General features: G+C 49.0%; 1 protein-coding gene and 1 long non-coding RNA gene across 3 annotated transcripts in view; one reads left to right on the top strand and one right to left on the bottom strand.

Annotated features, from left to right (window-relative positions):
• LOC309650794 overlaps positions 1-20,095 on the bottom strand; it is a 26,351-nt gene extending 6,256 nt beyond the window's left edge. The window contains exons 1-2 of one of the 2 annotated variants that reach the window (XR_014257736.1): positions 19,963-20,095; positions 16,818-16,990 (exon numbers count right to left, since the gene is read on the bottom strand). This is a non-coding gene — a long non-coding RNA (uncharacterized lncRNA). Of the gene's footprint in view, positions 1-16,817; positions 17,829-19,962 lie in introns of those variants that run through there. The other variant, XR_014257737.1, reaches the window with a different exon arrangement.
• Positions 1,897-23,177, top strand: CCR7 (C-C motif chemokine receptor 7). Its single transcript, XM_082442525.1, has 3 exons — positions 1,897-11,525; positions 16,832-16,881; positions 19,735-23,177. The coding sequence occupies exons 1-3, from the start codon at positions 11,516-11,518 to the stop codon at positions 20,812-20,814; spliced, it is 1,140 nt and encodes a 379-aa protein (XP_082298651.1). The 5' UTR covers positions 1,897-11,515; the 3' UTR covers positions 20,815-23,177.

Below are 23,177 nucleotides of genomic sequence, written 5' to 3'. Positions count from 1 at the left end.
AGCCAAAGCTGACACTAACCTTTGAGGAGCTGGAGCAGGTAGCTGTGCAGGTAGTTAGAGACGTATGCCCAATAAGCTTCCCTCCTCTTCCCAGCTCCTCTCTGGCTTTACTAAGGAGTGGCCACTATTTCATGAGCTCTAGATTGAGCCTTTTGGGGGTTAAATCAACAAAAAATGCTTCAACCCAATGGTTGAGCACCAAGAATAAGCCAGGTGCTGTATTAAGCACCCAAGAAATAAATAAGGTGCCACTTACTTGCAACCTGAAGCAGGGAGAAAATGTATAGATGCCTATGATACAAATTAGACTGAGGGATGTTACAGCAGTGTGAACAGCATGCTGTGGGCTTGAGGCATCAGAAATTCTTCAGGGGACTTCCCTGGTGGTGCAGTGGTTAAGAATCTGCTTGCCAGTGCAGGGGACACGGGTTCGAGCCTTGATCCGGGAAGATCCCACATGCCGCGGAGCAACTAAGCCTGTGTGCCACAACTACTGAAGCCCGCGTGCCTAGAGCCCATGCTCCACAACAAGAGTAGCCCCCACTCGCCGCAACTACAGAAAGCCCACGCCCAGCAGTGAAAACCCAACGCAGCCGAAAGATGGAAGGAAGGAAGGAAGGAAGGAAGGAAGGAAGGAAGGAAGGAAGGAAGGAAGGAAGGGAGGGAGGGAGGGAGGAAGGGAGGGAGGGAGGAAGGGAGAAAGAAAGAAAGGAAGGAAGGAAGGAAGGAAGGAAGGAAGGAAGAAAGAAAGAAAGAAAGAAAGAAAGAAAGAAAGAAAGAAAGAAAGAAAGAAAGAAAGAAAGAAAGAAAGAAAGAAAGGAAGGAAGGAAGGAAGGAAGGAAGGAAGGAAGAAAGAAAGAAAGAAAGAAAGAAAGAAAGAAAGAAAGGAAGGAAGGAAGGAAGGAAGGAAGGAAGGAAGGAAGGAAGAAAGAAAGAAGGAAGAAAGAGAGAAAGAAGGAAGAAAGAGAGAAAGAAGAAAGAAATTCTTCAGGAGGCTAGGGCTCTTTGAGCAGGGTCTTGAATGATGAGTTAGAGTCTAACAGGGGAAGAAGGATCCAGAGGCATCTTAGCCTGAGAGAAAAGCATGTGGAAAAGCCCAAAAGAATGAAAGTGCATGGTGCTCTTGAGGGAATTCAAAGTTGGTCCAGAATGGTGGGAACACAAAGTGGGTACAGGTGGAAAGTCAGAGATTGAGGCCAGAGATGGCGACTGGGCCAGTTGAGAAGGGCTTTGAATGCTGTGAAGAGAGCACAAAAGGAGGATGAAACAGACATGGTCTCCGTCCCAGCGCCTCCAGGAGATGATCAACGGACTCCCCAAATGTGGAGGACCTGAGAGGACATCCAGGTTCATCTGGTTCAATCCCCAGATGAGGAAGCAGGAGATGAGGGGCTCCTGGAAGCTTGGCTGGCTGAGCCGAGACCAGAACCCCATACTTTTTTCCACCACAACAGGCAGTCTCGAGCTGAACAAGCATAAAGCCACCTGGGCTTTCTAATACCTACAGTGTACAAACTCAGCTGTGAAACATGCAGGACTGGCCCGATGGTGGGCCCAGTCTTGGGGGGTGGGGAGTGGGCACGCTGAATTTCTCACTCATCACTTGTCAGGAGACCAGACATCACTTCCCCGCCCCTGCTTTCACTGCATAGGTTATTTCAGTCCAAGTTTCTGGTCGCCCTCGCCACCTGCCAAGACAAGGATCACCACAAAAGTCAACACCGTGTTTCACTAAGGGACAAAAGGAACCACAGGGGATTCTTGGCAACTCTCAGCCACACACAGGGGCTCGGGCTTGGAGCTGTTGGGGCCAGTAGGACAGTGTGGCCAGCCCCACCCTCTAGGGGGCCGAAACTAGAATGGCACGAGGTTCCACTGAGCAATTCTGGAAGAATAAACTGCCCCCCTGCTTTCCCTTTCACCTGTCCCCACCCCTTCCCTCAGGGAACCTGGCGACGTGCAAAACACAGACCTATAAACCCTGCCTCTCGATGCCCAACAATGAACCACGCAGCAAAACAGGAAGCATCTTCTTGTCGTTGTGCTCTCTGTGTAGGCACATCCTGACAAGTGGCAGGAAACCACCACCGGGCCGTGGCAACAGGTGTCAGGGTGACCTGAGGCTTCCCGCCAGCCTCCGTCCCTTTTCTTCCTCCTGGAGAGAGGTCTCTTTCCTCCCTGCAGCCGGATAACCCCTCACCTCTCACCTGCTGGTCCTTTCCCTCTTGGTGGCCTGAGCCCTGATCACGACCTTCAAAGGCCCTCAACCCTAAAAAGATTATTGTCTCTCTCCAAATATAATTCCTGAGACTGGCCGGCCAACCAACACAAAATGTATACATATGCTGAAATTAAAAGAACTTCTTTTTTAGATTTTTCTGATTACAAACTTCTAGGTGAGGGCAAAGCAAAAACTCTCTCAAATTTGGGGGTGCCCCTTGTCTGGCTCTGGGGCTCTAAATCTATCCTAAATCTGCCTGTTGGGTTACCCAGCACTGGTGGAAACTCACACTCCTTGGCTTCACATGGGGACAGACTGTTTCCAAGTGAAATAAAACAGAGATGAGGGCAGGAGTATAAGGGGTATGATCTTGGACTTTGCCCATTGAATTACAAGCCCAGAGGGACCGGAAACTGTAGGACACTCTGGGTTGGGCCAAGAAATTGGTACTTGGACCAGGGCTCCATCTGCACCATAGGCTACGTCAGTGGACTCTGGGTCTGCTTCTTTCTCTTGGGTCTCTCCAGATTAGACCTCCTACAGGAGATCTCTGTTCTTCCTTGCCCTGTTCAAGACTTACCCTGTTCTTTCTTATGATAACAGCGGGGCTGAGGTTATGGTAGGCTAAGTTTTTCTTTATCCTCAAGGTCACCAGGTCATCTGTGGATGGATGGAGTGAATGACTATAAAAGTTTCTTCCAGGTCCTGTTCCCTGCTCCTTCTCAGAAACCTTTGCTCATGGGCAGGACTTCCCCAAAGGCAGTGCGCACATTCTCAGAGAACAGGGCAGTGGGCAGGAAGCCTGGTCAGAGAACATTTTTTCCAAGAGTGGCCCGAGCCCTTTATGTCATGCCTCATGTTAGCCTGGCATGGTGGGAAAAACCCCTTAGCTTGGAGTCAAAGATCAAGACACTTCTTCTCTTTGAAGTCTCAGTTTCCTCTGTCAGAAAATTGAAACCTACCAAACTGAGAAACCCTGAGAGTTGAATGTCATAAGATATAAGAAAGTGCTTGGAAACGTGAAAGCCCCACACAAATGTGGAGACATTGTCTTCCATTAATTGACACATTCTTTGGTCATTAACTGACCATGGTTTATTGGGTCTTCAAAGTCCTAGCACTTGACCCAATACCTGGCAGAGTAGATACTCAGTAAATGGATACTGGATGAATGGATGGACCAGTGAATGGACAGGTGGACAAATGAAAAGGTAGAGTAGTGGGGAGTAGTCAACTATGGGAAAAACATTGCACACCATCTGTCTCACATGTCACGATAGCAGAGAGAGATTCACTCCAAAGACACAGCCAAAGCAAAACATACCTCGTGTGCCAAACACAAACAGACCACACTGCACAAGTAACAAAGGTCAGAAACCTGGCCCACAGGCAGCATCTCCCCTGCAAGGAGGCCAAGTTACACATTGCGACTCTCCCCATTCCTGAACTCCCAAATTGAATGATTCTGAAAAAGTGAACATCCTGTTCAAAGTGTGCCAGGCAAGACTTCTGGCCTTGGCACTTGCCGCTGACCTCTCACCGTTACTTTCCTCCCTCTGTCTGAGCCACCCCTGCTCCCCTCAGATGCCACTTTTTCCATAGCCTTCCTGACTCCCTTCTATGTGCTCCCATGGCATGTTGGGCTTGCCACTCCCCACCCCACCCCCATTAGTTAGCTCTTACTATATTGTACTATAATTTTGTCTTCTGTTATTTTTTAAATATTATGAAATATTGACTTCATAAAGGTATAAAGAACAATACAATGAGACGTTTGTCCACCACAAGCCAGACATTACCAACGCAGCTCAAGCTCCTGAAAATCCCTCTCCACCTGCACCCTCTTCCTTCCCATCTTGAATTTAGTGTATACATTTCCATGCCTGTTGTTATACTTTTAATGCTTATGGGTAATCGCCTCTTTATTTTTCCATCTCCCCCACTGTTATGGAGTGAATGTTTCCCCCCAATGGGGTTTGAATCCCCGTTCAGATTCATATGTTGAAGCCCTAACCCTCAGTGTGGTTGCATTTGGAGATGGGGCCTCTAAGGAAATAAATAGGTTAAATAAACTCCTAAGAGTGGGGCCATAACCCAATAGGGTTAATGTCCATATAAGAAGAGATACCAGAAATCTTTCTCTCTCTGTGTCTGTCTCTCTGTGTCTGTCTCTCTGTCTCTGTCTCTGTCTCTCTCTCTTTCCCTCCCTGCCTTGTACACTCTGAGAAGAGGCCATGTAAGGACATAGTGAGAAGATACCCATCTGCAAGCAAGGAAGAGATGCTGACCCTGTGGGACCTTGATCTGCGATTTCTAGGCTCTAGAACTGTGAGAACCACAGCTACCCAGCCTGTGGTATTTTACTGTGGCAGCTCGAGCTGACTGATACACCCATTCACATGCTCCATGTGAGCTTGACAAGGTCAGGGACCACGGGTGTTCATCTTTGTATCTGTAGAGTCCAGTACCGTGCCTGGAACGTAAGTGTTCATCAAATACTTGTTGTTTGTATGAATGAATGAATGAAGCAAAGTCAGAAGCAAAACAAGGGTCCTAGGGTCTATTCGCTGGGAGCAAGTTATTCTCCGCTCTGCCATGATACAGGTCTTATTCAAGCTGGTGCTGAGACCAGGATCTGCAGTCAGCTCCTAACAATGTAAATTTAAAAAGAAAAAAGGAATCCCCAAGAGAGAGGTGGAGGAAGTAGTGTCATCTTAGGAAAAGGTTGACGTCACATCATCAATCAATCAAATGTTCCTTAAGCATCTGATTGTTAGGTATTCAGTGGAACAGGCTCCATCTCTGTAAGACAATCAGTCTTTGGAAGACCAAAGACCAAGTGGTCCAAAGATGCCCCAGATATAAGCAAGCACAATGCATTTGCTTTGTGGACGGGTCCTTTGTACAGACACCAGCCCCTGAGCATCGGTAAGGGGCTTCACTTCTAAAGTCCCTGCTTTGACTTTTAAGATTTTTCAGACAATAAAAAAATTTTTTAATAAAAAATTTTTTTAAAAGATTCTCCAGAGGGAAAGAGGCAGCAGTCTCAAGTCTCTTGCTAGGCATGCAACACATGCTCTTAACAAGTGGGATGAGACAAGGGATATCACCTATGGGACCCATTATTGAACTAGACCAAACGACATTAAAAATATATTTTTAAAAGCACAGCACTGTTTGAGGCAACGCAAAGACTAACCAAAAAAGTACACAGCACAATCTTGTTTCCAAGAAGCACAAAGTCTCTTCTAGAATAGAAAACAGTTCCCATGCTGTTGTTATAAATGCCAATTTGAATGTCCCTGAAGTTAAGTGCTATGAGAGTTCAGAGGAGGGAGGGCAGTGAAGGTGGGCCTGCCTGGGCCTCGAAGGGTGGGATGCAATTTGGAAAATGATACTGGGTTCCTCCTATACCGTCCCTCTCAGAGAGATGCATTGGCTGTGAATAGTTACTAACTGCACGCTGACATGCAGAGGGTAAGCTCACAGTGTTGAGAGATACTAGGGAATCCCCACTGTCCTGCTCAGAGACCAGCTAAGAAACTGAAACTGAAGGCCTCCAGCCCAAAGTGTGCAATGTCCACACAGCCAGTGTTGGAGGGATAAAGAAGGACAGTGAGAGGAGGAAAAGGGTCTGGGGTGGGCACCACGGCTTAGCAACAGGGCGAGGCTGCTGAGGGGATCAGAGTCAGGATGCTCCCTTTCTCTCCTAAGAGCGTGGCGCGTCTACCGCAAAGCTCTCCAGTCCTGCCCTGTATTCTGTGGACTCTCTTGATCTGGGACCTTCTATGGGGCCTATACTAGGTAGAAAACCAAGAAAATCCCTGAGGATAGCAAGGATTATCCTGAGAAGGGAGCCTGGAAATTATGTGGTCCAATCCCATTACTTTTCAGGTGGGCATCCAAGAATCAGAGAGAGGAATTGACTTGCCTGAGGTCACATAGTCAGTTCTAGCAGAGGCAAGAGTGGGACACATGTCTTCTGCCTCTAAGCTCAATTTTTCTTAGAAGCATCTGGCACATGGAAAAGGGCTTCAGGAGGAAGCTTCTGGAATAGTTCCAAACTGAAGTTGCCCTGCCCTTCCTTACCAGCGCCCTACCCAGATGGAACCCCCCAAGAGTCTTTTCCACCTAGTTCAAGAGATTGCCTGTATCCCTAAAAGTAAGCAGGCCCCAAGTGCCAATGATGGGAGCAGCCAAAACCTTTAGAATGGAAGGAAAGTTCCAGTTCCATGAGGGCTTCCCATGCCTCCATTTGGGGAATTTGGAATAACAGAGAGTGGTTAAGCAGTAGACAGGATGCCGCAAGAAAGTTCTGCACTTCAGAGTCTCAGATGCCAAAGCTTAGGTATCTCCTAGGCAATCCAATATCCTCACTTCATACTTGAGAAAACTGCAGCCCAGAGTGGGGAAGTAACTTACCCAAGATCATACAGGGAGCTGGTTAAGAGCGAGGCTCACTGCACTACATCCCAACTGAATGTTCTTCAAATCTCTGGGGTGAAGAAAAACTATTCTATCTACTTGTCCATCTGTCTTCCAGCCCTATTCAATCATGGATTTCCTCTCCTTGTTTTAGGTAAAGCGTCACATCATGCTTGGTCTTGGTCATAACTGTAGGCAACAGGTATATAATCTAGTCTTAACTTCTTCTGTACAGTAGTCCCCCCTTATCTGTGGGGAATATATTCCAAGACCCCCAGTGGATGCCTGAAACCATGGATATTACCAAACTCATATATCATACATACTATTTTTTTTCCTATACATACATACCTATGATAAAGTTTAATTCATAAATTAAGCATGGTAAGAGATCAATAACAATAACTAATAATAAAATAGAACAATTATAGCAATATACTGTAATAAAAGTTATGTGAAAGTGGCCTCTCTCTCTCTTTCTCTCTCTCAAAATATCTTATTGCAGTGTACTTACCCTCCCTCTTATGATGTGAGATGAAAAAATGCCTACGTGATGAGATGAAGCGGAATGACACAGGCATTGTAACATAGTGTTAGACTGCTATTGAGGTATCATCAGAATGAGGATCATCTGCTTCAGGTGATCCTGGATCATCGAGCCATAGTAATGTCAATGGTTGGGAATCCCAGGTGGGACGGAGCAGGATAGTGCAAGATTTCATCACACCACTCAAAGTTGTATGCAATTTAAAACTTATGAATTGTTTATTTCTGGAATTTTCTATTTAATATCTTCAGACCATGGTTGACCATGAATAAATGTAACCACAGAAAGCAAAACCATGGATAAGGGGGACTACTGTACCTTAAACTCCTTGGGAACAGGAATCACCTTCTATCAGTCAGGGTGGAAGCAAAAAAGACCCACTCTAGATATTTCAGACAAAAGGAATTTAACATAGGGAGCCAGTTATACAAGTGATAGAAGAGCTGAAAAGTCAAACAAGGGATGGTGAGGCCACCAGAGATTAACAACAGCAAGAAGTGGCCACCATCCCTAGAGCTGGAGAGACACAGGGAGAAGGTAGTGCTACCAGAGCCCAGAAACTAGGGCAGGAGTTGGAGCCAAGGTGGGGGTTACTCATCAGATGCTGGCACCACAGAGGTAGGGGCCGGCTGATGGACTCTGGTATCAGAAACACGTAGCCATGGCTGGAGATGCCACTGGAAGCAAAGAGAGGAAAGAAATACCCTAGTGATGAAAAATATATGCAAACAGAACCCACCCCAAAAATATTGGAAAGGCTATGCTGAAGAAAAAATAGACTTTAAGACAGAAATTTTTTATAGAGACAAAGGATATGTTATAATGATAAAAGGGTCAATCTATCCAGAAGTCATAACAAATAAACATATATGCATCTAAACAACAGAGACCAAAAATACATGAAGCAAACATTGACAGAAATGAAGAGAGAAATACACAGTTGAACAATCATAGTCAGAGACTTAATACCCTACCTTCAAATAATGGATACAACAACTAGGCAGTAGATCAATAAGAAAATAGAAGAATATTATGAACCAACTGGACCTATCAGCTATCTATAGAATATTCACCCAACAACAGCAGAATACACATTCTTCTTGGGTGCACATGGAACATTTTCCAGGATAGACCATATGTTAGGACATAAAACAAATCTCAATAAATTTTTAAAAATTGAGATCATACAAAATACATTCTCTAACCACAATCAAAAACAGAAGGAAATTTGAGGAATTCACAAGTATGTGGAAATTAAACAAAACACTCCTAAATAACCAATGGGTCAAAGAATAATTTACAAGGGAAGTTGGAAAATACTTTGAGATGAAGGAAAATGAAAACACAGCATATAAAAACCTATGGGATGAAGCTGAAGCAGTGCTTAGAGAGAAATTTACAGCTATAATAAGCCTATACTAGAAAAAAGGAGAACGATCTCAAGTAAAGAACCTAACCTTTTACCTTAAGAAATCAGGACAAAAGGAGAAAACTAAACCTAAATCAAGCAGAAGGAAGGAAATAACAAACAGTAGAATGGAAATAAGTGAAATAGAGAATAGGAAAAAAATAGAGAAAATCAATAAAACCAGAAGTTGGTACATTGAAAAGATCTACAAAATTGACAAACCTTCAACTAGAGTTACCCTGATACCAAAACCACAATAATCACAAGAAAATAAAGCTATAGACCAATATCCACACTGAATATAGATTCAAAAATCCTCGCCAAATCCAGCGACATATAAAAAAAGATTATACACCATGACCAAGTGATTTATCCCAGGAATTTAAGGTTGGTTCAACATACAAAACTCAATCTCTGTTATACACCATATTTAATAGAATAAAGGACGAAAATGATCATTTCATTGGACATAGAAAAGGCATTTAACAAAATCCAACAAACTAGGAATAGAAGGGAATATGCACGATACTCAAAATGAATCAAAGCTAAATGTCAGAGATAAAACTCTTAGAAGAAAACATAAGAATAAATCTTCATGAACATGAATTAAGCAATGGTTAAATATGACACAAAAAAGCACAAGTGACAAAAGAAAAATAATTTGACCTCAAAATTTTAAAGTTTTGTGCTTCAGAGGTCACCATCAATAAAGTGAAGGCAATCCACAGAATTGGAGAAAATATTTACAAATCATATATCTGATAAAGGACTTGTATCCAGAATATATAAAAAACTCTTACAACTCAACAATAAAAAAAAAACCAATTTAAAAATGGACAAAGGATTTAAATAGACATTTCTCCAAAGAAAATTTATAAATGGTCAATAAGCACATGAAAAGGTACTCATTATCATTAGTCATTAGGATAATGCAAATTAAAACCACTTAACACCAACTAGGATGGCTAGAATCAAAAGAAAAAGAAAACCAGACAATAACAAATGTTGTTGAGGATGTGGAAACTTCATACATTGCTGATGGGAATGTAAAATGGTGACACCATTTTGGGAAAAGTTTGACAGTTCCTCAAAATGTTAAACATGTAGTTACCATATGACCTGGCAATTTTCTCCTAGGTGTGTATTCTAGAGAAAAAGAAGCATATGTCCACACAAAAACTTGTATATGAATGCTCCTAGCCACATTATTCATCATAGCCAAAAAGTGGAAACAACCCAAATATCTAACTGATGATGGATAAACAAATGGAGTTTTGTTTGTATGGATATCATACAATGGAATGTATGGATATCATACAATGGAACATTATTGGACCATAAAAAGGAATGAAATATTGATATATACTACAACATGGAAGAACCTTGAAAACATTATGCTAAGTGAAAGAAGCCAGACACAAAGGCCACATATAGTATAATTCTATTTATGTGAAGTGTCCAGAATAGGCAAATCTATAAAGACAGAAAGTAGATTTGTTGTTACCAGGGGCTGGGGGTGGGGTTGGAGGGGATATGGGGAGTCGTTGCTAATGAAGAGGAGGGGGTTACAAGGGGTAGTGATTTTAAATGTTCTAGGGGCTTCCCTGGTGGTCCAGTGGGTAAGACTCCACACTCCCAATGCAGGGGACCTGGGTTCGATCCCAGGTTGGGGAACTAGATCCCGCATGCCACAACTAAGAGTCTGCATGCTGCAACTAAAAGTCCACATGCCACAACTAAAAAAAATCCCGCATGCCACGACAAAGATCCCACGTGTCGCAACTAAGACCCAGCACAACCTAAATAAATAAATAAATATTTTTTAAAAACTAAAAAAATAAATAAATAAAATAAAATAAAATGTTCTAAAATTGATTTTGGTGACAGCTGCACAACTCTGTGAATATACAACACCCCCCAAAAAAAACTGACTGGTACACCTTAAAAGGTTGAGTTTATTTGTGAATTATAACTCAATAAAGTTGTCATTAAAAAAGGAAAGGAAAAACAAACTTATGGTTACCAAAGGGGAAAGGTGGAGGCAGGGGGAGGGATAAACTAGGAGTTAGGGATTAACATATACATACTACTATATACAAAATAGATAATCAACAAGGACCTACTGTATAGCACAGGAAACTCAACTCAATCTTCTGTAATAACTTATCTGGGAAAAGAATCTGAAAAAGAATGGACGTATGTATACGTATAACTGAATCATCTGCTGTATACCTGAAACTAACACAACATTGTAAATCAACTATACTCCAATATAAAATTAAAACTAAATTTAAAAAAAAAGAAAACAAAATAAAAAAAAAAAAAGGAAAGGAAGAGAAGAGGTGAGGGAAGAGAAAAGAAAGAAGGAGAAAAGAAACATCCTGGCACATCCCTCCCCTTCTACCTTCCATCATCTCTCAGTGCCTCCCATTGACCAAGCCTACCCAAAACCCAGAGGGCAAAGTAGTTTGGCAAATGTAGTCCCTTGTAACACTGAGCAGGGAGAAGGAAGGATGGGGGTACATCTCTCACTTATCTCTGACTCCCTGGCACATGGTACTAAGCTACAAACATTTGTCGAATCAGTAAATGGCCCCTGTTCCCCTGCCTTGGGCTGGGCCCCTAGCCTGCACAGGGGGCTTTCTGAATGTCAGTGACCCGATGATTCATGATCCTATGGCCGGTGAGTGGGCCGTCACTCTCTGTCACCTTCTCATACCCCTCATACCCCTTTGGTCCCAGGAGGCACCTGAGTCCAGACCCTTAGTGAAGCCGGATTGGAGGGAGGAGCAGGGGTGGGAGGGGCAGGGAAGAGGGTGGTTCCTCTCACAGCTTAAAAGGGGCTTGTACCACTTCCTCCCCAGACAGAGGCCGGGCACAATCTTCCTGTGTGGTTTCAGCCGCCGAGAGTGTCATGGACCCGGGTGAGTGAGCCTCCCCTGTGTGAGAGAGAGAAGTACCAGCGTCACTTGGATACCCAGACAGACTTTGTGGGATGGGGATGGAGGATGCGGGTGGAAGGCCTAGGGGAGCCTCCCAGAGAGATGAGGTGGCTTTGCTGGGAATCAATGGCTGCTCCCAGAGATTGCCACCCTGTTCTCCCAGGCACGGAGAGTGCACCTTTCAGACCTGGGGAAGGGGCTAACCATTGGTTCCAGGAAAGATAAAGGGGGTCACATCTTTCAAGAACAGTAGGGACTGCAGAAGGCGGCAGGGCTGGGGTTGGTGGAAATCTGGACAGCACCTGTTCTGTCTCAGCCTGGGGTGATGGGGGAGGCTCTCAGGGACCTGTTTCATCAGGGAAAATTCTCCTTGGAGGGCTCAGGACCCTCCACTCGCCCTCCGATTCCCATCTTTCTCCCAGGCTAAACAGGGATGAGAATGTCTGCTCTTTTAAGGTTATAACAAGGAGCAGATTAAAGGCGAGCGCCTTGTGTAAATGACGCTACGCACAACGCAATGCAAGCTGTGCTTATTCTCTCTGCTGCACATCCCACGGGCAAGCTGTTGCCTCCTGCTGGTTAAATGTTGGGTGGGCAACACTAAACGAGACCACAAGGAGCCTTCAGCTGGGAGAAGTCACAGCCAGGGCCTCCAGCACAGCCCCCAGCCTCACTTAATCACTTTTTCTACCCAGGAAGATGATTCACCCCTTTCAAAAGTCCATCCTCTGGTCTAATCTCGGTCTTAACCAGAGGGAGTCCAAGGGAAGCCCCGAGCAGGTTCTGGGGGTGTTTATCTAGCTCCAAGACACCCCATTTACAAATCTCAGCTGAGGAGTCAGACCCGGCTGAGGCTACGAAGGCCAGGTTCCTGGACTGCTCGTTCTCACCAGCAAACAAAGCACCACGGCAGCCTCAAAGCCACAAGGGGTTGGCTTTAAAAAGTGAAGGTTCCCGTTCACCCTCTGCTGTCCTCACAACCCGACCCACCACACCACAGCCTCTTGCCTTCATGTCTGCTTTTTCCACCCACCCGGAACCCTGGGTGGACCCAGCAAACAGCTGTTAAGGGCTAAAGTGGCCGTCCCACACACCGACTGAGAACTCCTGGAAGCCAGGGTCTGATTCTTGCACCTCTGATTCCCAGGTGCTTTGGGGGTATGAGCAGAAAATGTTTGTGGAGTGAATGAGTGAGTGAATGAATGGCATCAAGAACTCTGATTTCAGTTTTTAAAAATCTCTTCCAACTTCCCCTCCTCCCAGCAGCCTGCCCTCTAATCCCACTCCCCAGACAAGCAGCCCCACTAACCACAGTCCCAGAATGCAGCCATCATCTCCTGGAGACCCCAGTCCTGCCTCTCGGTTTGATCTCTGTGAAGGAAACCAAGCAGGTCCCCGTGCTGCGCTGGTAAAGGCTAGAGAACCGGCTCCCCGGAGCAGACTCTGATGTGTACTGCTCGCCAATTTCCATAGTGTAAATTCTTCCACCATAGCTGACTTCAAGCCGTCAGCCGATTTCAAGCCATGAAATGACTGAGCACAGAGTCGGAGAGAGATGTACACCACTGGCTCGATGAGCCCGTGAGAGCAGCCCCAGCACAGCACGGGGCAGGGGGGTCTCCTCCCAGGACTAGGTTTGGGGGTGCTAGACTCGCAGGCGTTAATGCAGGGAGGGAGGTCCCTTTAATGCAGGAAACCTCCGGTGCAGGAAAAGGGATGTTCTTACTGCTTCACTCAATTCAAGAAAGCCCCAACGGCTAGCCAAGCCCTAAATACTGGTAGGAGGGGACACCACTGAGACAATTTGCTCAGATCAGACTCCGGGGCCGTTGGTAGGACGGGTGGGCCACGAAGGATCTGTTTCTCTCTCTTTGTCAGCCTGGCAGGGAGCCCAAGGTGGGTGAGGGGCAAAGTTTCTGTTACACAAAATGAAAACGCCGAACCCGGGCTGAGTTGGCCTTTTTCATGATTTGAATGAGCAGCCCCAAGACACCTTCCCCATCTTCAAGAAATGGGGCCTAAGACTTCGGTTAGAATTTTCCAAAGCAGAGAAGAGAAAAATGAGCTGTTAAGATACTCATCTCTCACAGCTCGGCCAGAGATGGCGGCAGATGGGGATGCTAAAGAAATTCAGGGCCAATCCCTCCTGGCCTTTGGGGAGCCTGGCTGGGGAGGAGGGGAACCCTGCAGCGTCGGGGAGCTGTTGGGAAATCTCTCCTCTTTGCTTGGTACTTTCGGTCAACTGCCATTTATGGAGGAATTCAGGCAGGACCAGTCTGGTGGGGGAGAGACACATATGTCAATAAGCCACTGCAAGAAAGGGAGAGAGAGTGCTGATGGGCTAAGAGCAGGGCGATTGTGAAATCTAAAGAAACGAACAATGAATGTGAGTCGGGGAGCATTTAAGTTGGGTTTTGAAGGACGTGTAGGAGTTATCAAACCAGAAAACGAGGAGCAAGGGGCCCAGGATGTGTCAGGGATAGCAAACTCAATGGCTCAATTGTAAATGAGAGAATGGGAGTAGATGTAGTAAGTGGAGGGCAGTGAAGTGATTCAGAAGGGTACAAGCCCCACCTAAAGGTATCCAAATCGAATTTTTTGCAAACTCCATGTAGCCAAACAGAACATCCTGGGGACTCAGCCTGCAGGCTCCCAGCTGGTCAGCTCTGACAAAAGCTAATAGAGACAAGAAAGAAGCAAGTTGAGGAGGGTGTAAAGAACCTGGCCGTGCCAAGGAGGAAGGGAGAAAGGGAGGCAGGAGGGACAGGCAAGGGCCAATCTTTAAGATTCCATGTGGGACTGCTAAAAATTTGGGCTTTTTGCTGAAGGCAATGGGGAGCCAGTGAAGATTTTTCTTTTTCAATTATGTGAGTTAAATAACGTGATCTGTGTTTCAGAGGAGCTCCGTGGCAGCAAAGCCTTATGTTGGGGTAGAAGGGGGGCCAGATCTGAGATGTTAGGAAATGGAAGCAGCAGAACTGGGTGACCAATCCTCACTCTCTTCCAGTGGGATGGAGATTAGAGGCTCCAGCAGCCTCAACAGAAATGAAGTAATGAGAGCTCATTTGAAAATCTCAGATCCATCTCTTAGCAGCTGTGTGACCCCAGACAAGTGGCTTAACCTCTCTGAGCCTCTATTTTCTGGACTATGGAATGAGACTCACAAGGGGTAACTCACAGGATGTTAGGAGGGAGAGGAACATAAAGCCTGAGAGGCAGCATGGAAGAGTATTTAGGAGTGTGGTTTCTGAAATTAGATGGATTCAGAGCCCAGCTCCACTACCAGATGGTTGTGTGACTCTGGGAAAGTTACTAATCTCTAGTTTCTCTCACTGGGAGCTAAGGTTGGAGTTCTAGGGAATTTCCTTTTCGTTGTGATCATTACTAGAAACTCAAGAACTCAGAAAATACCCAACACATAAGTCAACCACTCCTCAGCCCCTGAGATTCCCAACTTCTCTGGTCCCACTCAAGCTGCTGCCCAAGGCGAGTTACTTTATGACTTTGTAACAGATAGAAGTAAATTGAGTCAAGGCTGTTGACCAGGCCGCCTCTGCCACACACCTGAGTTCCCCTAAGGTCCTGCTTGGTCACCTTTCTTGAAAACGACCTACTCTGGTCCTAGAAGATCCCTGCTCGACGACCCTCTCCAACACACCTGGAAGGAGACCTCACCTACACACATCCTCCAGCCACCCTCCTTACCCCTCCCCCAGCCAGTGGCAAAAGGACTGAGACGGGGCCAGGAAAGGGAGTTGATGGAGTGAACTAGAAACACAACTCGTGCTCCTCGTATTTCACCGTTGTGACATCAAAACCTTGAGGTTTCTCAGTTCTCACTGACAGTCAGAGCGGGCTTTCTCTAGAGTAACCGAAAGACGTGTATGTGTTTAAAGAAACCTCGAGCGCTTCACATCAAGATGAGTCAATGGAGGATGGGCAGCTCATTGGACTACGAAGAGAGTGTGCTTAAGGGTAGAGATGTGGACTCAAGCTCAGGGGCTCACGGGTTAATTTGGCAAGGAAGGGGGATGAGAGAGGGGAGCCGTGATGTTGTACAGAGATCCATTCCCACCCAGGACTGCAAATACTCAGGTGCAAGCTGGGGACGATGGGACAGTGGATGCCTGTCCCCAGAAATAGAAGACACAGCTAGAAAGGCAGGTCCAAGTAGACAGTGGAGGGCTTGACTGCCACTCTGAGCATCAGGGCGTCATCCTTAGGGCTGGGTAGAGAGGTCCTTAGGGCTGGGTAGAGAGGTCCTTAGGGCTGGGTAGAGAGGTCCTAATTTAGGAAAAGGGCAGAGTGGGGGTTGGCATCAGAGCTATGCCTTAGGAAGACGCAGCTAGCAGTAGCGTTCAGTATAACTTGGGAGAAATGCCTGTTTATTTATGTGGCTCGATGTCCTTCTTCGTTCCGCTAAGACACCCCCAAGCCCAGAAGCCCTGCCCTAGGCACGCTCCCTGGAGCACGATGGCAATTTGGGTGTCGTGCCAGAAAATTTCCAGCAGGTGGCGCTGTGGCCAAGCACACAGACTCGCTGGGCCTGTGATGTTGCATCTAGGAAGCAGAACCCCTTGTTTGCTGGAGGGAGGCCCCCAGCCTCCAGAAGGTGCTAGAAGCAGGGTCCCAAGCATTTGTCTACCGACCCTCCTGAGACTGGAGGTGCGGTGGGCCAACAAGTCCTGCCTTGTATTCGTTCCTGGCATCACAGTTACTGACTCTCTCCTGTGGTCTGGTCCAGTTAGGGGAAGGGGGGGCTACAAAGGTGAAGAGGGCACAGCTCCCGGACTGTTCAGTGAGATACGACTTCTATATAAATCACCCTGTGAACTGTCCCCCCTGCTCAGCCTTTGGAGAAAATAAGTTCCAGGTCCAGCCCTCGGCTCAGCCACGAAGCAAGACTGAGCAGCCAGGGCCCACATCAGGCCTTGGGAGAGCCTGGGGCCTCAGCCTGCCATTCAGCCTTGAGGGGTGGTCTGGGCCAGGATGGACTTTCCAATTCCAGAAGAGGCCCTGAAGAGCCAGGAAGAGGGGAGGGGCTGCCCTGCATTCCGATCCCGCTCCTTTCCGGGACCCCTTATGCAGGGGAGGAGGAAGAGGAGGAAGAGGAGGTAAGGACAGTGAGGCTGGGCAGCCGGCCAGGTGTTCCAAGGCACAATCTGGTTCTCATGTTCTCAAACATGGTGTCTGGAGAATGTGATGAAAGTCCCCTGGCTCTGTGGCTATTTGTCATAACAAAGAGCCATCCCTGCCAAGCAATAACTTTCTCACCTTGTCTCCTGCAGGGAAGCCAATGAAGAACGTGCTGGTGGTGGCCCTCCTCGTCATTTTCCAGGTAGGTGTCCCACCAAGGAAAGCTCCGTTCCCTCTCCCATACGCCCCTCCCCAAGCCTGGTCCTTCCGACGCCCAAGCCCTGGGTTCTGGTGGAGACGCTGGGCATATGCTGGAAAGAAATAGACCCGGACACAAATCTGTCATTCATTAAACTGATGGCCACCTCCCCCCCCCTCCATCTGCTGAGTGACCCTAGAAAGCCAAGGATGTTCTCCGACATTCCTTTACTCCATTTCAATTAAAACATGGGAGAAAGCAAGTTACCCCACCTTCCCCACCCCACTTCCAATATCCCCATCCGGGAGACAGAAAAGTGGACTCCTGAGTTCTTGGAGAGAGTTCTTTGCTTTGCAAAAAGCAAAGGCTGTGAGGTTACTGGGTTTTGCACATATGTGTCCACACCCACACATGTAAAGCTTCATATGTGAGCTGAGAAAAGAACCTGTGGCTTGGTGGCTGGTAACTATCCTATCGCCCCAAACCTGTCTCCCTCCCCCACCCTTCGGCCAAAGGCTCCCCTCGAAGCCCCAGTTCCCTTCTGTGAAATAAAGAGACTGGCCTGAGCCTCACTGGGGGGAGGGAGGATGGGAGCACATCCTTTAGAGGCGCCCATAACTCTGTAGGAGCAAAGATCCCCAGTTTACAGGTTTCAGCGTCTCAATCCCAGCTGTGGAGACAGAAAATCTGCCCCAACCAAGTGCCAGAGTTAGAAGAAACTAACTCGTGAAGTCGACTCTCCCCCATTTGCTGGGGTTGCGAGCTCTCTTGGAGGGGGCGGGGGCGGCTGAGGTAGGAGCTGGAGAGGCAGCGCTTCAGAATTTGGCTCTTCCCCAGGTCTGGAGGCCAAAGGGGCAGCTTTCCAGGAGCTCCGGCCAGAGGCAGGCCCCAAGTTGGGCACTGTTCCCAAAACCCCATCCCAGAGGCCCCCTGGAGCTTGGGCTGTAGCCCACAGCTTGGCGCCCTTCCCCAGCACCACTCCCTCCCCTCTCTCTCCCCTGTTTCCAGGACTCCGGAGGGGCTGGAAGGCTGGGGAGGGGATAAGGGACAGCTGGGCTCATTCTTCTCTTTACCTGGGGGGATGGGGTTGGCTCAGATGGGGCAGGATGTGGTGGGGCTTTGGGCCGCAGAGACACATCAAGCCTGGTGGCCCCTGGTACAGGGGGCGGATACTAAGCAGGGAAAGAGAAGGCAGAATGGGGTGGTGGGAAGCACAGGTCACAGAGGCTGGGTATACTGCCCTCCAAGGCCCAGAGCCCCCCTTATGTCCAGGAACCCCAGACCTGAGGCCTTGGGCATTATCCTGGGCGGCCAAGGGCAGCCAGCCTCTTCCAGGCCTCCCAGGCTGCAATCGTGCCCAGAAAAGAGAAAAGTGGTTGCCACTGACTTTTCTTCTCGAGATAGCAATGCCCAAAAAAAACCTCCTGGACATGATTTGGTCCTCACCGTGTCCCCAAGCAGAATAGCGATGAATCCAGAATTTGGAAGTGAGAAAGAGACAGGATACAGGGAAGTCAGGAGACTGGGTTTCCCTTCTGGCTGAGCAACCTTGAACAAGCCACATCGCTTCTCCAAGAGCCCCCCTTTCCTCATCTCTACACTCCCTCCAGTTCCCCAATTGCACGAAAATCCATCATGTCGAGCTGCCCAGGGCCCCATTCCCAGAGGAGGGACCAGGAGCTTCCTGAGGCAGTCTTCCAGCCCAGCTCCCAGCCCTGCACAGCTTAGCCAGCCCGAGTGCCCTCGTTCATTGATAAAATCACAGCAGGCTGCCTGAACCTTCACCCTGCCCTGCAGATAGGCTAAGAAAAGCCCTGAGCAGCTGAGCCCTGCTGATTGGGATCTGCCAGAAGATACAGCAAGGAAGATAGAGGAGAGAGGTGGGGGGAGAGGGTGGGGGGATGGAGGGAGGGTGGAGACAGGGCTGTGCTTCCTTCCTGGGCCCGAGAGGACTCAGTCACAGCCGAGGCCGTGGCCCCGCCATCCACTTGGGCCTGCATCCCCTGAGCTTCTGCCTCATGCTGGGTGCTGTGCCCTGGGCCACAGGAATCCATAAGTCTTCAGGTCACCCACCACCCACGATCACGGCAGCTTGCCCCAGACCAGGGCTTTCTGGCCTCTTAATGGAGCTTTGCCTTCCTCTCTTCTCACTCCGGGCCCTCCTCAACCTTAGCCCAAGTGGATTTTCCCTCAAAAACTGGGGTATTTTTGTAGGCCCCCTCCCCTGGAAAGTTCTTTCTACCAGGTTCCAAAGGAGGCTCAAAAAGAAAGACACATGATCCCACTTTCCTGGAGTTTCCAACAGGCAAAATAAAACCTCCATGGAGACGAAATGATGCCAGAATCGAGTTAGGACCCTCACAACAACCATGTGGAGGAGATAGTATTCATCTCCATTTCACAGATGAGAAAACTGAGGCTTAGGGAGAATGAAGTGTATTTAACAAGCCCAAGGCTCATTTGGCCCCAAAGCCCAGACTATTTCCAGTCCACTGTTAACACCTGTAAGGTCAAGTCTCTCAGAAGAGTTGGCAAAATCAGACACTTGCTCCTTATGAGAAAGGCAGAATCCCAGGCTCCACCCCGGCCTACTAAATCATCTGAACAAGATCCCCGAGTTCATGTGCATGTTAAAATATGAGAAGCACCGATTTCAAATGAAAGAATCACCTGGAAAGTTTAGAAAAACAGATTCCTGGGCCCCAGCCCCTGAGATTCTGGTTCAGTGGGTCTCAGATGGGGTCCGAGAATTTGCAGGTGATGCCACCTGCACCTTGAAACCACTGCTCTGGCCAGTCCCACAGCAGTGAGATTTAGACCCACTCAGCTAAGCTGGCTCGTGTTCCTTCCCCACAGGTATGCCTGTGCCAGGATGAGGTCACGGACGACTACATCGGAGACAACACCACAGTGGACTACACGCTGTACGAGTCCGTGTGCTTCAAGAAGGACGTGCGGAACTTTAAAGCCTGGTTCCTCCCGGTCATGTACTCCATCATTTGCTTCATGGGCCTGCTGGGCAACGGGCTGGTCATGCTGACCTACATCTACTTCAAGAGGCTCAAGACCATGACCGATACCTACCTGCTCAACCTGGCCGTGGCGGACATCCTCTTCCTCCTGACCCTTCCCTTCTGGGCGTACAGCGCGGCCAAGTCCTGGGTCTTCGGGGTCCACGTTTGTAAGCTCATCTTTGGCATCTACAAGATAAGCTTCTTCAGCGGCATGCTCCTGCTCCTGTGCATCAGCATTGACCGCTACGTCGCCATCGTCCAGGCCGTCTCGGCCCACCGCCACCGTGCCCGCGTCCTTCTCATCAGCAAGCTCTCCTGCGTGGGTATCTGGGTGCTGGCCGTGGTGTTCTCCACCCCGGAGCTGCTGTACAGCGGCATCCAGAAGAGCAGCAGTGAGCAAGCGCTGCGGTGCTCCCTCATCACCGAGCACGTGGAGGCCCTGATCACCATCCAGGTGGCCCAGATGGTGGTAGGCTTTCTGATCCCCCTGGTGGCCATGAGCTTCTGCTACCTCCTCATTGTCCGCACCCTGCTCCAGGCCCGCAACTTCGAGCGCAACAAGGCCATCAAGGTGATCATTGCCGTGGTCGTGGTCTTCGTAGCCTTCCAGCTGCCCTACAACGGGGTGGTCCTGGCCCAGACGGTGGCCAACTTCAACATCACCAGCGGCACCAGCTGCGAACTCAGCAAGCAGCTCAACATCGCCTACGATGTCACCTACAGCCTGGCCTGCATCCGCTGCTGCGTCAACCCTTTCCTGTACGCCTTCATCGGCGTCAAGTTCCGCAGCGACCTCTTCAAGCTCTTCAAGGACCTAGGCTGCCTCAGCCAGGAGCGGCTCCGGCAGTGGTCCGCCTGCCGGCACGCCCGGCGGTCCTCCATGAGCGTGGAGGCTGAGACCACCACCACCTTCTCCCCGTAGGAGGCTTCTCTGCCTGGACTAAAGGGTCCTCTCCCAGGGCCCCGCAGACTGGGGACAGATGACCCCGCAGCTGCTGAGGGAAAGGCCATTCTGGCCATTGAGGTTTATCTCATGGTGAAAACCCGAGCCACAGAAGACAGATGAAGCCCAACCCTAGCTAGCTACCTCAACCAAGGTTGCAAAGAGACGTGGTTGATAAGCTATCCCAGATCCTGCAACACTCCAAAACCGAGGCCGTTGTCCCCCAAACCCCAAACGAGAGGTGAAAGTCAAGAAACGGTTCACACCTCCTGGAGTGAAAGGGCAGGCATCGGTGAGATCTAGGGTGGTGGAAGGGGCCTGGCCATTGTTCCCATCAATCTTCTAGAAAGAAGTCCTCCCTGAGACTCAGGGTGAGGGCTTCCAGAAAGCAAGGCTTTGTCCCCAAGACCAGAGACAGTGGGGCAACTTCTCACCTGGCAGGGGAAGGGGAATGCCAGGGGGTCAAACTAACGCTCTGAATCCCTCCCTCCATCTCTCTTTTTTCCTGTCATCCGAGCCAGCAAGAAACTGCAGCCTCCATGGCCCCTCACCAGCCAACTCTCCTCAGGCTCTCCACGCTGGAGGGGTGTGGTGTTTCCCGCAGGCCAGGCCTGGCCACAGCCATTTTCCCAGCCAGGGCTCTGGGGCAGGGATGACGCGTGGCTGGCCCTTCTCAGGTCTCAGCTCTGCTAGGAAGGGGGGAGAAGGCAGGGAGAAAGTTTAGGGGCCAGGGGTGGGGACGACGCCAGCTGCCGCCAGCCAATGAGCTCCTTCTTTGTTCTTTGCCACGGGGACAAAAATCTCTCATCCTGTTCTGCTTTCAATTCATTAAGAGAGCACATTTTACTCATACACAAATAAAAGTTTTCCCTTGAGGAAACAACAGCTTGAAAAGAAAGGGAAAAAAACTTCTTGGTAAATGGCAAATGCGTGTGTTCTTGTTTTGCAAACCCCACGCCCCACCTGACCACCCCCCATCCCTTTCCTCCCTCCCCGGCTTCATTGTTCAGAGATGCTGAGAGCCACGGGGTCTGCTGAGCTATGCTCTGAGCGCTTCCAGTGACACAGGCCCACGAGGCTGAACAAGGCAGGAGGAGAAGAAGGGCAGGGTGTCCAGCTTGCAAACACCCTTCCGGAGCTCACAGGACGGGACCCAAGCCTGTGAGGTCAGCAGTGACCCAGAGACACGGTCTGAGCTGAGCTTTGGAAAGAACCAAGTTGTGTCTTTAACCTCTGTGGCCGGGAACTCTCCCTGACCCTTAGCAGCATTTACACACTGTCCTGTTCATCTGTCCCAACTCAGTCTGGAACTGGAGCCCCCTGACCCTTGGTCAGTCCCCCTGGGCTCCCAAAACTGGTGTTTAGAGGGAGGGCCTCTCCCTGACACCCATCTACCACGGCATCCTGGATCCAGGGGGCTTGGGATGGGACCTGTGTGATAGGCTGCACCCTTTGCTGGATGCTTAAGAGCCAGGTCTGCCCTTGACCCTCCCTGGCCACTATGGCAGCAATGGCCTTCCGTGGTGTGGACACCCATCCCGGAGGGGCAGGGATGGAGGAACAGCCACTGTCCCCAGCACAGGCCCAGGATCCATGTCACTGGGTGCCCTGATGCCTGCCCAGTCCCCGACTTGTCCCAGCCAGAGAGGTTAGTCCAACCTGTGATGTAAGAGGAGGTTTCTGAAGGGCCCAGCACTGCAATAGCTCAGGGTCTGGAGGTGGGAGGGAGCTGAGACACTCATGAAAAGGTGATTCCATCCATTTTCTGAAGTGAAAAGAGCCTCACTGAAAATGGAGCCCGCCTGGAAATGAAGCCCATTCTCTCATCTCATAAGCACGTTGCATTACCCTCCTCCCCAGGATGCGCTGGGCTCAAGCAGGGAACCAGCGCCCTGAGAAGGATGAGGCTGGCATGTGGAGGAGCGGCACCTGCAGCCACTTTAATATTAATAGGTGCAGCTGCTCTGGGGGGCGTGCGCGAGCCGTGGGGCGTGAGGGGCGACCCCAGCATGACTGGGGCCCTGAGGGGAACGTGCCCGGTGTGTGTGGGTATGGGGGCCACTGGTATGCACATCCTAATGAGCTTACAGATGGGAAGACGATCTTCCTCCGTTCCTGAAGGGAGGAATGTAACAGAGCAGTCATGAACAGGAAGCCAGGCCAACCGCACAAACATGCCACCTCAGCTTCAAATACATTTTTCTATAATAATTGGACACCTCCAGGTATTTACAAAACCCCCAGAAATGTTCATTCCCCAAAGTGCTGTATCTCAGAAGCTCTGACCTCGGCTCACTGCTGGCCTGGTCCTTGCTCCCTTGCCCAATGCTGTCACATGCCTA

Source organism: Balaenoptera physalus (genome assembly GCF_965194825.1).
Source record: "Balaenoptera physalus genome assembly, chromosome: 20".
NCBI lineage: Eukaryota > Metazoa > Chordata > Mammalia > Artiodactyla > Balaenopteridae > Balaenoptera > Balaenoptera physalus.
Note: the sequence above shows the minus strand (reverse complement) of the source record. Positions and strands in the feature narration are given on the sequence as shown.

Coding starts and splice junctions, on each gene's coding strand:
- CCR7 (XM_082442525.1), top strand. Junction 16,882..19,734: donor CCCTCCTCGTCATTTTCCAG/GTAGGTGTCCCA, acceptor CCTTCCCCACAG/GTATGCCTGTGCCAGGATGA.